We start from the raw sequence: 17,940 nt of genomic DNA on the forward strand, positions 1-17,940 counted from the left end.
AAACTGCTCCAGCACAGGTCCCTCACAGGCAGCAGCTCCCCCCAGACCCCCTGTTCCTGCGTGGGCTCCTCTCCACGGGCTGCAGCTCCGGCCCGGGGCCTGCTCCTGCGGGGGCTCTCCATGGGCCGCAGCCTCCTCCAGGCCACATCCACCTGCTCCACCGGGGGCTCGTCCAGGGGCTGCAGCGTGGAGATCTGCTCCATGTGGGACCCATGGGCTGCAGGGGGACAGCCTGCTCCACCAGGGGCCTCTCCACAGGCTGCAGGGGAACTGCTGCTGCATGCCTGGAGCACCTCTCCCCCTCCTTCTGCACTGACCTTGGTGGCTGCAGGGCTGGTGGTCACTCCTTGCTCTCCCAGATGCTGTGTGACAGCAGTTTTTTTCTGGCTTTTCATTATATCTGGAAAATGTCTTTACCGTGAGGGTCATCAAACACTGGAACAGGCTTCCTATAAAGGTGGCTGATACCTGATGCCTGTCAGTGTTCAAGGAGCATCTGGACAGTGCTATCAGTAACGTGCTTTAACGTTTGGTTAGCCCTATAGAGGTCAAACAGTTGGACTAGATTATCTTTGAAGGTCTCTTCTAACCAAACTATTCTGTAAGTTTTATACATTATTACTTACGTATAAACTCAGAGGTGGTATGTGCTATTCATCCCTCTGTATGGTGAAATACTTTCATAAGTATAGTACATGCTATCTTCAGAAATCACAGTGATTTTAGTATACTGTCCCATTTAACAGGTTTTAGTTAAGAAGTCCCCCAGTAAGCATTGAAATTCTCTAGGAAAGGGGTTCAGTATCATTAATTACATTAGAGAAGCAAAGGTACGGGAGTGAGACAGGTTATTTAAGAAAACTAAATTGAGTGCCCTGCCCCTTTAGATTAGATTACATGAGTCTGCTTGAAGACTTCATTAAATAAAGACTCTAGCCATTCTGAAATCATAGTAAGTAACTTGGCAGTAAGATGTGCATTAAGGAATTTAAAACTACAGTCCAAGTAGGTTTCCATCAAGGCACAGCAAGTAGAATCTCCTAGAGCTAGTTAACTGTCTCTAAACCAGGAATCCTACTTATGCTTTACATCTTTAATCCAGCCTTTCTGAACAGGTTTGCCTTCCTGGCAATAGGCATCACTGCTAAACACTTCTGAAAAATTCAGTCCAACGCATCTGTTTTTATGAAAGTTTTCAAAGCATTTTACAGTATAGTGGATAAATCATTGCCTTTCTGGCTGCAGAACTTCCGCAGTTCTATTTACATTAGAGTTAAACCAATCGTTGTTGCCCTTGTTATTACAACTTCACCTTGCAAGTGGTTTGTTGAATCTTGTTGTAACATTGGTTAAAAAAGGCAGTAGTAAAAAGCTGTATCTCAAGAGTTAGCTATTCTCAATTGGTTGTAAGTATTGTCCTATTCTTGTATAATTTTTAATGCTCTTTTAAGAATCTGATTTGTGTTGGAGAACCACTAACTACTGATTGTTGGGCTTGCTGTAAGGAGCAATTTACAGTTTATAAGTACTGTGCACCCATTGTCCTGTTGTCTCTGTCAGGATATCTTGATATCAAGAAACTCCAGAAGGGTATTTGGCCAAGTGAACAAAGTACTGCCAGCAGATGCTGTTCACAAGAGTGAACCGAAGACTGGTTGTATAAGAGGTTGTTTAAGGAAAGCTTGCAAAGTGCATGGAGGTGAACAATAGGAATCGTGAGCAGAGGATACTGCTTTTTTGATTTCTGTTAATACAAGTCTGTTGAATTTGAAAAACAGTTTTTTCATGTCTTCTGATGTGAAAAAACAGTGCAGTGATAGAAATGTTGTGCTTTCTGGTTCTCAAGTGCGTGCTCTGTTGGCTACATGTAATTTCTCATCTGAAACAGTTGTTTAATTCTGTTTTTTTTTTTGACCTTGTTCAGCTGCCAGATGCCCACCCAGCTCCTCTTTCACTCCCCCTAGTCAACAGGACAGGGGGAGAATATAGGATGAAAAAACTCATGGGTGGAGATAGACTGGAAGAAAAAATCACTATCATGGGCAAAACAGACTTGACCTAGGGAAGACTGATGTATTGTCAGTTAAAATAGAATTGGATAGTGAGAAACACAGACAAATCCCCCTAATGTATGATGGGGACTGGGTAGCTGGGAAGTGTATTGACAGAAAGAGACCTGGGGGTCCAGGAGGACAGCAGGCTGGACACAAGCCAGCAACATGCCTGTGTGGCAAAGGGGACCGGAGTTATCCTGGCTGCATTAGGCCAAGTGGTGCCAGCAGGTGGAGGGAGGTGATCCTGCCCCTCTGCCCAGCACTGGTGAGGCCACACTTGGAGTACTGGGTCCAGTGCTGGGCCCCCCAGTACAAAGAGACATGGACAGACTGGGGGCAGTCCAGTGAAGGGCCATGAAATAATGAAGGGCCTGGAGCATCTCTGCTGTGAGGAGAGGCTGAGAGCTGGGACTGTTCAGCCTGGAGAAGAGGAGGCTCAGGGTGTGGGGTGGGGAGTGAATCTCATCAGTGTGTATAAATCCCTGCAGGGAAGGTGGAAATAGGACAGAGCCAGGCTCTTCTCAGCAGTGCCCAGTTCCAGGACAAGAGGCAGTGGGCACATGCTGGAACATGGGAGTTGCTGTCTGAACACCAGGAAGCACTTCTGTACTGTGAGGGTGACCAAGCAGTGGCACAGGCTGCCCAGAGAGGTCGTGGAGTCCTCCTCCATGGAGATCTTCAAAAGTCATCTGGCTATGGTCCTGGGCAACCTGTTCTAGGGGGCCCTGCTTGATAAGAGGGCTTGGACCAGGTGACCTCCAGGAATTCCTTCCAACTTCAGTCATTCGATGAAATAAAACCAACACATTTTCCCCCAGCTGCCTGGCAGCATTGTGCCTTCCCTTCCCCAGGTTGTCCCTGAGGTGAGGCGCCGCCATCTTGGCTGCTGGGCCCAGCTGTGACCTGCAGTGGGGTCGGCATGGGGCAGCCCTGGCTGCACCCCCAGTATGCTGTCCCACCTGCACCTGGGGTGAATTCTTTGAGGGTACTAAAAATGAGTAAGGTGACAGAGGCCATACAAGAGATTTTGATATGTGGATATCTTCAGCTGCTAAATAGTTTGAATTTGGTAGAAGTACTTCTATGCCTTAAGCTAAAGGAACACACTCCTCCACTGAAAAGAAACATCGAACAGATTATTAGATACTTCAACTGTGTGACTTCTCTGACAAGACCATCTCTGCTTTCATATAGCTGCCTCAGTTATGGCAATTAAATTAATCACTGTTTCTTTTCTCCGTTGGCTGAGCAGCAAGTAACCAGTTGACTCTTGTCTTGCCAGCTGGGTGTGTGAATTCTCTGAACTCTAAGCACTTTCTTTTTTTGGCCTCTGTTACTTGCTTTTCAGTGTATTATTTGCCTTTTCACTTGGAGTGAGTTTTGTATTCGTTTGTAGTAAATGCAGTTATGTTCTGAATGCATTTGGGTGGGATTTTGTAACATACTGTGGCACTTAAAATGGCCAGGAAGACAGGGACTGGACAAGCAACAACAGCAAGGCCCAAATTGGCCTACACGGCTTAAGGTGGAATTTAGTTCTGCGGTATTTTGGAAATGTTAAACTCTGTATATTATTTCATAGCCAAGTTATGCCAATTTTGACAGCCAAATTAATCAGTCCTGGTAGCTGGAGTTTTGAAAGAAAATGTGTGTGTGTGTTTAAAAAAAAAAAAAAAGTGCACAGGGATGGTACTTATGAAAATTTTAAGAAAGAAATAGTGTCCTGAAGTGCCAGTGCTACCAAATATCTGCAAAACCTTCAGTTGTCACAGTGTATCCTGTGAAACATTTGGTATATATCCTTTCTTGAGGATTGGAGTTTGTTCAGATTACTGTTTGTTTTATCACATCCTGACAAATGTTGCCTGGAACGAAATTTGTAACCTGTGCATGTGTCCTGCTGGCACGTTTTGATTCAAAAAATCACTTGCTTCTAAGATTCTGGATGGATTTGTAAAATAACATTTAACCCATCCTGAAAGCATTTCAGTGAATGACAATGCTTGTGGATGGCTAACCTCAACGTTAGACTGGTGGTAGTCTGCTTGGTGATTAAAAGTTAAGAATGGAAACCAGCCAGTTTTATGGTTTATAATTTCCACTGATGAAATGCAAAGTCTAAGCAGAATGATTGTCTGAAGCGTGTAGTCCAACTCTGCATTTACTTTGAATAAATTAATTGAGGTGTTGCATCTTTAAAGGATGCCATATATCCTCAAAGTCTAAGTATTGTAATAGGTTCTTGATTTTCCATTGGGATACTTAAAAACATACCAGGAATTTGCCATCTGTGGGTGTGCGGGTTGTAAAGTGTGCATTTGAAGTTTTGGAGACTTGGATCAGGATAATGTGTTTTGTGGAAATAGGTGATGGGAAAGATTTTTTCTCCTCTCATGGTTTCTGATGGTTTGAGGTTTGGTGTGTGTTTTTTGTCTTTTTTTTTTTTTTTCTTACTTGGATCTCTTCTTGATGTAGTTAACATATGTTTGATAAAAAAGTTTTGTCTGGAGATGTAAAAGAGAAAGTAATGACCATATGGTAGAAAAGCCATATACATACGCATTTCCTTGTAGAGTTGAATTTGAATAATATCATTCATCAAGAATTGATGACTTCTCAAGTAAACTTTTCAGGCTTTTCACATCAAAGTCATTGCAATACAGTGCTTTTTGGAAATTCAAAAAGTTAATGGCTGTTATTATTTTAGACTTTGCTACTTTTTGCTCATTTTTTTTTGATATTTTTTGTTTTAGCATTTTGTTTCATGTCAACTTGACTAATTATGGATTTGGCTCTACTTTCCATTTAAGTCCAGAGCTAACTCTTTCACTATCAGGTGAAGGCAGATGTGTCGTTGGATTAAGACTTCTTGTCAAGGTCAATGTTGCTGTTGTCTTCCCAGGGTAGCTTCTAAGAAGACAGCCTGTTTGCATGGTGTTAGAAAGTCATGTAAGATACAGCACAAAACCAACAAAGAAACCCCGAAGAGATAGAAACGTGCATCAGGAATCCAAGAGCAGTTAGCTGTGCTGCAAAAAAAAACCCCACCGTGGTAAATCTATTCTAAAGAAGAATGAAAGGGATTTACTGCCAGGACACTCCTTTTTCTATCATATAGGTCAATGATTTTCATGTATCTTATGACTTGCATCACATAATTCACTCAGCCTCTATTTATGCTATCAATATGTTCAGTAACAGTGAGCAAAATAAATAAAATAAAAAAAAAAAGCAAAGGTTACAACAATGCAGTCAGAAACATTGTCCATATTAGGACAGGCTTTGCATATATGCCTTAGGGGAAAAAAAAAGTGTTTCTCTCAGTCTTGGACAGTTACAGACTGTACTTCCCTGGATGGGTTTAAATTGCATTGCTTCTGTCCTGACAGACTTGTGATGGCCTCAACACTTTTCAGCAATGAGCATGACTGGCAGAATATGAAGTTTGCTTTTCACGAGTTCGTGGTTTTTTCCTTTCCAATATTTATTAAATGCTTCCATTTGGCTAAGATGCCTTGTGCGTGTGAGTCTTACATCCTGCAAGTCTTTGGCCTGAAGGACTGAGGTGTTTGGAGAAATACTGCCCCAGTCAGTGTGCTCTTGAAAAAAAATAGTTATGCAAGCAGCTGGGGGAAAAAAACCTTTTTTTATTTTGCAGTAATACTGAAATACGGAATAAGACCAACCAATTCTGTGCATAATCTTCTAGTAATATTTCATTGGATAATCTGTAGCATTATTTTGATTAATAAGAAATTTGCTCTAGTGAAACAGAAGATGTAAACACTTTATAAAAATAAACTAATGTTCTAGTTGATATAGCCACCTGTGATAAAAAAGAAACTGGAACACATTATTTTAATATCATGATTCAAAAAGAGACCAGGTAGATTTAGTAGGGTTATAGGGCTATTAAGCACAAAGATCATCTATGACTGAAAAAAAACATTGGTGACAAAGTGCTGGTGGCAGTGTTCAGGGGAAGCGTCTGTGACGTGCTTGCCTTGTTTTAATTTTCCTTCCAGTGGGATCAAAATAAAATGTGTAGGAAATAGGATACTAGGTTATATGGCTGGAGTGCTGTTCTTACGACTATTGTAAGGCTTTGGAAACTAGTAGATGGAAAAAAAAAACAAACTCTTGATTCTTCAGAAGCAGGTCAGACATGATTTGAATTGCAACTGTGTAGCTGTATGATTCCTTCTAGGTGTGGTGAAGTCCATGCTACCTTTGCTCCTGCTGTGCATTATGTTATATTGTATGGAAATGGCTTTCTTCCACCCTACCTACCTCCTACCATAGTGGAATGTGCTTTCTTTTGGGTTGTGATTCTGGCTTTGAAATCAAAAACAGTGGAATGCATAAAGGAAACTTCAGACAATCTCAAGTCATGCTAGGGAAACATCTTGCAGGCCATTATCTTATGAAGAGTCGCATAAAGAAAGCAAAGAATCAAATAGTCTTTATTTCTGTAATCTTGGCTATATTGCTCCCTGTTTGGTCCTACTAGTTGTCACCGTATTAGAACCCCTGTCGGGTTGTATTTGCTTGCTCAGACTTTCTCAGGGCAGTTTTTGATTTGAAGAGATGAACTGATCAGTGGTACGTGACGTGTCAGGTTTTCCTGTGGCACTGGGGAAAGGAGCAGTCTTAAAATTCACACGGTGCAGTTGGCAGATCGTGCCCTGAGAAGTGCTGCAGAAGAACCCTGCCTCAGATGAGCTTGGCTGGGTGTGTGGGACCTGGGAATCACACCACCTGCTGAATGCCTGGCAGCACCAGTCCCGTATGCTGAATCATAATTTGCCTCTTTCCTTTTTGCCTTGCAGCGCACTTCCTGACAGGAGTATTCAGGCATCAGATACTGCATAGCAAAAGGCTTCTCCATGGAGTCAGGTGCTTTCTGAATTCCCCTTTGCCACACGGCCACATTGTTGGCTTGTGTTCAGCCTGGTGTCCTCCTGGCCCCCCAGATCTCTTTCTGTCTAGGTTCTTTCTCAACATGTTGTGGTGCATGGGGTTGTTCCTGCCCAGATGCAGTACTTGGCATGTCCTTTTGTTGAATTAACTTCCTGAGGCTCTTGCCAGCATCTTTCTCAGCCTGTTAAGGTCCCTTGAATGGCAGTGACATCTTGGTGTGTGAACCACAACTGCTTATTTTGTGGCATTTGTGAGCTTGCTGAGTATGCATTTTTTTCCAACCATCAAACTCATTTGTTGAATGCTTATACGCTGTCATGTTAGCTCTTGCATGTGTACGCGAGGCTTCAGCAGCTAAATCTAGGCTATTAGAAGTGAACAGCTTTGTTTTGCTGTACAAGAATAGGGCCTGCTAATCTATTTAAAACATTTGTTGAAAATTTACTAGAAAACATCTCCTGCTTCCCCCGCCTACCCAAATGGAGTGTTTCAGTGTAGACAGGGAAAAGGCTTGTTTGGGGTTTGTGTGTAGTAAGGGAAGACTCTAGAACTATCACAAAATATTAAAAGTATAGTTGCAGGAAGGACTTGTATACAGTGCAAGCAGTAACAAGAATAGATTGTTCTTCTTAATTTCCAGTTTTAACTTCTCACAAGGAGTTGAAATATTTTAATATTCAAGTAGACTGAAATGGTAATTGCCTTGACATATATCTTGGTATTTCACAGTTACTACAGAAGTGTGCTCTTATAAATCTGTTGCTACGGGATGTACTGGTGATCAGCACCCTACAGTGGGTAAAACATTTTTGTTGTGCTCTTGGAGGCTTACTTGAATGCAGTCTAAATGTAAATATTACTGATGTTAGTGGGGGAGATATGTAGCTGCAGGAAACAATGACTTTGTGAAAATAACCCATGCTACAGCTGCCCAGCTAGCAGCTATGCTGTTGTTTGGTACCACTGACTTCCTTTTCCCCCCAGAAGATTTTTTTTCTCCCTTTAGAGGAAGTCCTCTTCATTTGCCTTGAGGAAATCATGTTTTGAGTTGATTTCTTTGTTCTTTCCTTTCTGTAAGGAGAGCAGCTGATACTCCTTGGAAGTTTTCCTGCTTTTGCAGCTCTAATGTTTGGCAAATGAGCAGTTTCTGGTAGCAGCAAAACCATCTAAATACATATGCCATAATTATTTGCTTATTGGCTACTGCAGGTGTTCCAACTTCTCTGGCCTTTTCCTGGGACTTAGCATTTTACAGTTATTCTTCTGTTTTCTCATTTGCTTTTCTACTACCACAACCCTGGTTGCCTTTAGCTGGAGAGCTATTTTGAGGCAGTCATTTCTAGAAAGAAGACCACAGTGCATTACTCCAACTCGTGCCACAGCTTGCAAGCAATTGAATGATATTCTAGAGGCACTACTTCTTGGGTTTGCTTAACTTCTTAAAGGAATGTAAAAAGGAGTTAGTGAATCACTGAATGTGCACTTTTTTTCTCTTCACCCCACCCAACTACTAGCTTTAGCCATTCTTTCTTTTTTTTCACTTCCTTCTGGCCTCTTTAATATCCTTTCACTCTATAATCATCTCTCAAATCTAAGCATGTTAACTTAAGCAACTTTATGTGGAGAATGATTCTCTAGGGTTGGCTGACAGATTAAGTGGCAGTACCTTGGTTGTGAAGCAACCTACGTTTGCACATTCTCCAGTCGTTTCCCATTAAAACTTAAATCCTTGTTCTGTTGTGGCACCTTTAAAAAGCAGACCTCCTCCTTACATCTAAATGTTATGAAAACCAGGCATACTATAACCCAGAACCCCAAGGAATGCTTGATTGAAATAACAGATCAGAAAATCTCTTGCTAACATTCCTGTGATTATAGGTTCACTCAAGTGACAAAAACGTGGTGTCAGCTAGCTTTCTGCCTACAGTGTAATTTTGGTTCAAAAACTAACATAGCTCTTAAAGGTTTCACCGATGCAGTGTGTGTGGGGATAGGTAACATCTGAAAATGTAACAGCATTCATTACCTTGCCTCTCTCTAGATTTATTTCATATAATGCTCGGAGTGGTTGCTCTGGTTCCCGCTGTGGTAGCAGAGTGTATGTATCCCTGCTAGTAGTTACTGACATCGAGTAGTGTGAGTGAAGGGAAAGGGGAACAAATCATTCTTTGATCTTCAGAGGTAAACAAAAAGACAACTTTGTTTTAGCTCCCTCTGTTCTTTTGAAGCACCTAAGATTTTTTTTTTGGTATTTTTTCTGTTGTTAATTTCTACTTGGTCTGATACCTTACACAGAGGATTGGGGAACCTGATGTAGAAAATGCAGCAAAAAATCTTAGAAAAGAAAATAAGAAAAGACACTTCCATTGTTCTGATTTCCAGTTAAGAGGGGCATAAAAGTGGAGGTGAAGAATAGCAACCATAAAAGTGTTGGTTTCAAAATGATTTATTATTTCAAGCAGTGAATGTGATGTAGGAGGAAACAGCAGTTACAGTATCACAGTATCACAGATTTCTAGGTTGGAAGAGACCTCAAGATCATCGAGTCCAACCTCCGACCTAACACTAAGTACTCCACTAAACCATATCGCTAAGCTCTACATCTAAACGTCTTTTAAAGACCTCCAGGGATGGTGACTCCACCACCTCCCTGGGCAGCCCATTCCAATGCTTAATAACCCTTTCGGTAAAGAAGTACTTCCTAACATCCAACCTAAAACTCCCCTGTCGCAACTTTCGCCCATTCCCCCTCGTCCTGTCACCAGGCACGTAGGAGAACAGACCAACCCCCACCTCTCTACAGCCTCCTTTAAGGTAACTGTAGAGAGCGATGAGGTCGCCCCTGAGCCTCCTCTTCTCCAGGCTGAACAAGCCCAGCTCCCTCAGCCGCTCCTCGTAAGACTTGTTCTCCAGACCCCTCACCAGCTTGGTCGCCCTTCTCTGGACTCGCTCGAGCACCTCCATGTCCTTCCTGTAGCGAGGGGCCCAAAACTGAACACAGTACTCGAGGTGCGGCCTCACCAGAGCCGAGTACAGGGGCACAATCACTTCCCTAGACCTGCTGGCCACACTGCTTCTTATACAGGCCAGGATGCTGTTGGCCTTCGTGGCCACCTGGGCACACTGCTGGCTCATATTCAGCCGACTATCAACCAGTACTCCCAGGTCCTTCTCGGCCAGGCAGCTTTCCAACCACTCATCTCCCAGCCTGTAGCTCTGCTTGGGGTTGTTGTGCCCCAGGTGCAGGACCCGGCACTTGGCCTTGTTGAACCTCATACAGTTGACCTCAGCCCATCGCTCCAGCCTATCCAGATCCTCCTGCAGAGCCTTCCTGCCCTCGAGCAGATCGACACACGCACTTAGCTTGGTGTCATCTGCAAACTTACTGAGGGTGCACTGGACGCCCTCATCCAGATCATCGATAAAGATATTAAAGAGGACCGGCCCCAGTACCGAGCCCTGGGGGACACCACTAGTGACCGGCCTCCAACCAGATTTGACTCCATTCACCACAAATGCCTTGCTTTCATTTTCACATGAGCAAATGACTTGAATAGATTTCTGTTTTATGTGCTGACATGATGAAAACTCCATTAATGCATCCTGAATTTCATCATTAGTGCTGGTGAGGGTCAGTGTCTGTTTCTCCTGATCTATTTTAGAAGTATTTGAATGAGAAAACTGGTTATGAAAATTCTCTTAATGAGAAACTTTTCACTTAAAACAAAGCTTTACAAATACGTAATGAGCCCCTCTAACCCAGGAGGCTGTCTGCAGCCTTAGTACAGATAAAGATGCACGTGCTATAAGTTGCAGTGCAGTTAGTTTCCACCCTCATGTACAAAATGAACATCAGCTGCTTTAAACTTACTTTAAAGCTTCCTGGAACTGTTCCAGGTTCTGATATGGAAGGTCTGTCTTCTGCACTGTTGATACTCATGCTTGTTCTTCCTCCCTCTCAACTTCTCCACCCCTTTCTTCCTTTGCAGGCAAAGGCAGCTCAAGCATCTCATCCGACGTGAGTTCAAGTACAGATCACACGCCCACCAAAGCCCAGAAGAATGCAGCTACCAGTGAAGGTAGGCATCTGGTACTTGTTATCCAGGTCGGGCCCCCCAGCATAATCCTGGCTATTTTCAGAAAAGGAATCCCTCCTCCTTGTTCTTTCTGTGTATAGTGCTATCAGCATACTAGAAATGAAGAAGGTTTGTTTCTGCTCCTACCTGCTGTTTTTCCTGGTTTAAGCTTGTGAGAAAGGATTTAAGATACTTCTGCAGAACAGAAGTGTAGAGGGTTTTGACTAATGTTTCATGTTACATTTTCAGCAAAGGCTTTTACTCTTAAGATTTGATGTGATCTGATTTTGAATTTATTTCTGAAAAGCATACTTGATAGAAGGCTTTTTTGGCATGTGTTCTAGGTTAAAACTCAGCCTCGTACTTTCATACGATGAACATCATGAAAATGCAAGTTGTTCGTACTGAGTTTTCAGAAGTGTAATTACAGACATGAAGAGCTGACAAGGATTTAATTAGATTGATGCATCTCATCTGCAGTTACTAGAGTATGCGATTACCTGGTTTTAGATTTTTAATGCATAGGGGAAGGAGACGTTTTATGGGTCAGTATTAATGTAACGCTGCACTAACTGACTATGAAAAGAGAAATGCTGATCCTTTTCCTTCTGCCTTATTACATATGAGTAGGTGTGCTCTGTTACATGGAAGCATATTGGCTCTAGTTTTTACAAGAGTGTCTTCGAAGGCTGAGAGGAAACCAGTAAATCTATATGTAGTTCAATGATGTAAGCTGAAGGGTGGTGGTTTTTTTTTTTTTTGGTAAATGATGCATTTACACACCATAACTACCATTTCTACTCAACACAGTCATAATATATCAGTTGTACTTGGTAATTATCAAATATTAATTCCGATTTCTTACAGTTCTGCAATTACAAATTAAGTTACAAACTCTGATTGCTCTCAGTCTGGCTTTATTTCTTATGGTTAGAGAAAACCTTAGGCTTTGAATAGTTCTAGTTTGGCAAGTTTGGCTCTGACTATAGAACCTGTACAGTAAAAGCAGTTTGTGTATGTAATAAACGACTGTGTAAATCAGAAGAATTTATTGTTAGGCATGCACAATCCCATATAAAGAAGGAAGATCTGACACCTGTGAATCATGAGAGATTCAGTTCTAGAATCTCTGCTTTTCAGTCTGAACAATAAATTTAGCAATAAATGAATATGGTTAATAAAGATGAGTTGAATAGTAGAGTTCATGTTTCTCTAAGCCTTAGATCCACAAGTTTTGAGGTACATGAAGGAGGTGAATTGCCAAGATGCCAAGTAAATGCAGGAAATATATAAAAGCATTTTAGCTTTTCTGTATGACAGCCAGAAAAAAAATAATCGTAAAGCACTAGTGGAAACTTTGATGTCAGTCCTTAACAATTGCTTTAAATTTCTGTTTTACTTCAATCAGTAAAACGTGCTTTTCCCCCATATTTTCAAATTGGATAATGCAAAATAATCTTTTATTAATCTCTGAGATTTATGTTCTTTATCTAGCCCATTGTAGAGTCAGTGAATACCAATGTTTGCTGTGAAATTCTTACCGCTGGTTTGCAGCTGATTAATTCATTAGTGAAGGAGGCTTAAATTTAAATGCAGGCCAGCAGATGCTGTAGTAAAGATGTGTTCTGCGTTCTCATGCAAATTCAAAAAGAGTTCAGAGCAGTGAAGGTTGGGTGTTTTCATGCTTGGAGGCAATTTCAGATATGAGCCTAATTCTTCTGTGCCCTAGAAGGGTGTAAATAGGAGGGTCATCATATGACGTTTATTTTGATAGCAGCAGTGGTAGTCCATTGCCTGTGCTACTACTGCTATGCTACCAAGATTTTCTGCTGAGTAGTTAATGTGTATCAGTTTAATATAAGTTGCCTTAGTGTGGATTGCTGTTTAACCTGTCAGATAGTTGAAATGACTTAATCAGGGAGTGTGAGAGCTCTGCTCTCACTTGCCTTCACAGAAAAGTGGAAGTGGGGGGGTAACAGGGTTTGTATAAACCAGTGCTGTTACTGAAAGGCATGCTTATCAACCAGTGCGTCTGTGGATTTTTGTTTGTTTTGTTGTTGTTTTTAACTAATGCTGCATCTTTTCCCCATGTGCAGTAGACTTACCCTGTAGGAGGATTCAAGTGAAAAGAGAGACTCATAACTTCTGCAAGATGAGTAGAGTTCTGAGCTTACAGGACTGAATGCTTTCATACAATTCAGTTACGGAGCAGTGTCTAGGGACCAGCTCAGAACAGGAGCTGGATTGTGTTAGACACTGTACAAGCAGTAGCAGTTATGTCTTTTCATTGGGGTGTTTACATAACTTTTTATAACCATTAGTTAAATTTAGCTTTATAGTGCTCCATGCTCTAGTACTTGCTTGTCATGATACAGTAGTACCTGCCTGCCCCAGAGACTGATATGCACATCTTGCTCTTCAACATGATACTGAAGTTCATGCAGGTTTATTGCAGGGACAAAAAACTCTAATTCTGCCCCTTGCTTTAACTCTGTAGTGTGAATTCATAGTGCTGTATGCCGTCTAACGATTGATTCATGCCTATGTGGTGAGATGTGTGTGTCCTAGGTCTAGAGTAGGAAGGACTCTGAATGGTGAACTTTTCTTCACCGTCACTGGTGCATGAAATACTCTTAACAAGTTGCAGACAGCTTCCTTGCAACCCTTCAATTTCTAGTGGCAGCTGAATTCCTGGGTGCCCAGCTCTGTGGAGAGCACAGAATTTGTGTGCAAGGCTGAAGGCCTTTGTCTCCTCCTTTCGAGCTTTGCAAACAGACCTAATTCTTTTCAGTTCTGCACAGCATGTCTTCTTTTCTGTTTCCTTAAGACGGTTGACACAACACTTGTTGAAGTTGAATCAATGAAAAGCCTTGAAACAACTAGGAAGGAAGTCTGTGAGGCTGATCTGCATCAGGTCTGTGGCACTCAACATTAGAGAAGCAGTCATGTAAAATACTTCTCAGGCACATATAGATTCCCAAGGAATGCAAAAAGGCAGGGTTCTTCCTTGAAAGAGCAAAACACCTCAGGAACTATCTGGTTCCTAGCAGGTGTTATCTTGCTGTCTGAGCAATCAGACGAACTACACTTTTACTCTTGTCTGCTGTATCCATTCTGTTTGTGAATTTTCAGTGCTGTGATGTTTCCATGCAGGATGAGTTCAAGAAATGACTAACTGGTGGCTTAAAATGGCTTATGTGGTGTTCCAGTCCTATGTGTGCTGTTGAAGTGACAGCACTTAAGTCTTTTGATGGGAATGATAGATGTAGTTATGGCCAGAATACAGTGTCCTCCTTCACCCTGTAGATTGAGAACATCTGTATAGTTGTGGGGGGGTGATCTTATGCTTCACAGAGGCAAGATGCATGTCATGCTATCAACTGTGTCTGGGTGAGCTGCACAGGCTCTACCAGTGAAGAGCTGCCAGTACTTACCAGCACTATTAGCCAAACCAGTTTTGCTCAGCGATGCATCGGAGATGGCAACAAGTACTCTATTTCTGTTACCTGGATGAATGTGGACAGTAGCTGGCAGACCACTCAACTTCCTAAATCCAAACTTGAGATGCCAGTGATGCACGTGAGAAGGATGCAGTGATGAGGCTGTGCTGGCGTTCAGTCTGCAGCTAAGTTGCTCTCATTGTGGCTTTTACTTTCTGTATTTCAGTGGAGGTTGGGAGGCAAAAAGCAGATGTCTGGTCTCTCTGTAAGTAACTGAATATGCTATAGGGGAAGTTTGGCTACAGCTTGGCTTGGAAGAAAGCATAGTAGACTCTGGATGTGCATGTATGCTGATGCTTCTGCCCTTTCTCCTCTTCTGAGGATGCACTTTTCTTTAGCTTTGAATATACACTACATTTTACTACTTTTCCAGTTTCAGACGTTGTCTGCAATTCTTTACCCCATCAATCAATTACAGTTAGAAACTTGAGAACACATGAGTTTTTGCTACCCCCCGTTGCTGTTCTGGCAAGTGAAAGACTAAATGGATTTTTGTGGGCCATTTAAATGCAATTTGCTAGACACAGTCTCAGCTGGAATATTATTGTTTAAAGCTTGATTTAGAAGATTAGACTGAATGTTTTTGTATTGGTTTACCTTGGTCAGGGAGCTTTCTTCTAACACTTACTTGCAGAGTGTGGAATGTTACGTCCAGGATGGATGCTGCATATTAACTTGACTGTTTTTCAGATAAAAAAAAAAAAAAAAATCGATACTATTTGCACTTCCTGTCTAGATGGCTTTTAAATGGTAATCCAGAGGCTGTTTTTAAATTGAGAGCTCCTGTGTGAGCTCCATGGATGAGTTATAATTTACTTGTTAGTTTCTGTAAAATCAAATTGGAGGGTTAGGCCTGAAACAAAACACTGTTTTAGCAGAAGGGCTAAGTGCTGAAATACCTCTGAATATAGTCTGTTAATTGTTGTTTAGAATTTTGTGGAAATACAGTAAAGTCAGATGCTGTATTCTGCAGAAATTAAATTTATATCTGCTTTTATTGATGCTGACTTTTAGGGACTTTGAAAATTTATTTAACTTTTTTTCCATTCTGCGGTACCCTGAGAACTCCAGAGTCTGTCTTTATCAAATGATTTTCGTGTACCTTAAACGTGCTTGCAAATGACTTAATTTGGAAAACAGGCAAAGTAAGAGACTACAGCTTTTTCTGCATTAGCACTGATATGTATATTTAGTGTGGAGACCAAATACATTTGTTTTGGCGGTGCCTGTTTTGTATGCATCTCAGCAAAAGAGGTATTTCTTCCAAAGGTTAGATCCTCATTTGCTATGAAAATGCGCTGCCACAGTTCTGATAGTTGTACCCTCCTTTCTGTTTTATTTGAGAAGCAGGCTCAATGGCATGACTGGAATAACTGCATGCATTAGGAATCATTCCCTTCATTAAATCACGCTAGGGAGTCAGCAATGGGGAAAATGTAGCATTTTGCAAATATTTAATGCCTTAGTTACTCATGTAAGAGTGTTACTGAACACCCTGCTTGGGATGACATAGATGAAGTCAATCAGGTTATGTTGCTGTGTCCCTCAGCGTCCTCCTCTTGTGGGTTCCTGATACTGAAACTTAAGCGGCTGGTGTGTTAGCAAGTCCATCTATGCTATTAAATTTCTCCTTTGTCTTCTTCCCCTTGGCATATACAGTCAGTTCCAGAGGAAATGATGGCTGTGAATGAGGAAGTACCCTTCTCTTAGCAGTGGTTTTCATTCTGCTGTGTCTGTAATTGCTGAAGTCCTTCAAAAATAATTAAAAATAAAAAATAGTGCAAAGAGTTCTAGCTAGTTGCAAATTTTCTGAATTTCAGAGTTCTCAGTGAAACTTCTATTCTGAATATAGAATTACAGGTATTCATTCAAGTTTCCTTCTAATTATAGAAATATCAGCTACTTAAGTAGCTGAAACTGGATTTATATTCAGTTTAACAAGAAAAAAGCACAGTTGGATAAGCTTTTCCAAGAGAAATGAGCCTATATTCATGTAATAATAGCAAACAAAAAAGAAAATTTATTCTATGAACTGCAAGTGAATTAATGTGTGATTAATACCTAGTTGAGGAAAGTAGGAATAGAGAATGTTCAGTCATACCATTCCTACTTTGACACCTAAAATATTATTTTGGAGAACTGCAGAAAATAGTGGAACAAGCAATTAGTTTTCAAATAATTTTTATGAACTGTGGAAAGACAGCCTGAGCTTTATCAATGTGTGAAAACTTTCAAAGCAGTAGTTTCATACCCTCACTTATTTTATCTAAGAATGGTAGACATGAATGGTAGACATTTTTGTCCCTGGCTTTCATACTCAGAAGTGTAGAAAATTAGTGGTATCTTTCTTTTCCAAGATAATTTTATGGAATCTCCTTGCCGAGACAAATTTGACTTCTGGATCAGAAAACCTTTGTCACTGCTCTATGTGAGAATATATAAGTAACATTTCTTGAACGCAGAAAGTTTCATTTGGGTTACATGCCATGCCTTTCATGTCATTTTACCAGTGAGGGAAGAAAGTTAGACAAAGTATATGTTACAGGATCTTTTCAGGGAGGATGTCATGCTGTTAATTTCTCTTGGCTTCATAATCACATTCTTTCAAAAGACTTTGTGTCTTTAGATCTCCAAATAACTCTTAACTTATTCAGTGAGTTTAAGGGGATCTTTGTTTTACACAATGATGGACACTATGAAAAAAATGGAAAGGTGGAACCAAGTTCTTTTGATATTGAATCCTTTTGATATTTTAAGTGACTTCCTGATGGAGAGGCATCTGAGCTTGAAAATTCAAGTAAGTATGATACTGATGTTATTTCAAAGGGAGATAAAATCCCAGAGAATCAGTTTATGAATAGACAACTCCTCTGTGTTCATGTGGTAAGATAGGTAGCTATGTTCAATACACTGAAGAATTTGAATGGCTCATGTATCCTCTTTGGATGTTGAAATAATTATATGTTGTGACAAAAGATTGTTGTTTAAAAGAGGTGCTGTTTTTCACCCAGTTTTTCTTGATTGTCTTTTTGGCAGGAATTGCTCTTTAGATCCATTTCCATGTCTAATACCTGTTAAGAAATCTTTTCCCACTTTGGTTCTTTAATATTTTTCCTTTCATCTTCTCTTTAACGTTAGAAGCTTACTAATGTAGTATCAGAACTGGGAACCTATCTATATTCTTACTGGATGCATGTAAGCATATGCGTAATTCCTAGTTCTTTTGATGGCAGTTCTCTCCCTGTTTCTTTCTGTCCTCGTGTCTTTGCAGCGTCTTTGACTGGGAGTTCATGCTCTTGGTTCTCCTGTTGAAGTACTGTCTAAGCAGAGTTTCTGAGCAACAAACCATGTCTGAATTTGATACAAATTCCTGAATTTGCCCCTGCTTGC

At 41.0% G+C, this 17,940-nt stretch overlaps 1 protein-coding gene across 2 annotated transcripts in view; it reads left to right on the plus strand.

The window, feature by feature from the left end:
* FBXL7 (F-box and leucine rich repeat protein 7) overlaps positions 1-17,940 on the plus strand; it is a 188,499-nt gene that overhangs the window by 36,655 nt on the left and 133,904 nt on the right. For both annotated transcript variants that reach the window (XM_013179283.3, XM_066992484.1), the window contains exon 2: positions 10,964-11,053. Coding sequence is in view for 1 of the 2 variants with exons in the window: in XM_066992484.1 (XP_066848585.1) it covers positions 10,964-11,053 (90 nt within the window). In the remaining variant the exon portion in view is untranslated. The remainder of the gene's footprint in view (positions 1-10,963; positions 11,054-17,940) is intronic.

The sequence above is a fragment of the Anser cygnoides genome, chromosome 2 (genome assembly GCF_040182565.1).
Source record: "Anser cygnoides isolate HZ-2024a breed goose chromosome 2, Taihu_goose_T2T_genome, whole genome shotgun sequence".
NCBI lineage: Eukaryota > Metazoa > Chordata > Aves > Anseriformes > Anatidae > Anser > Anser cygnoides.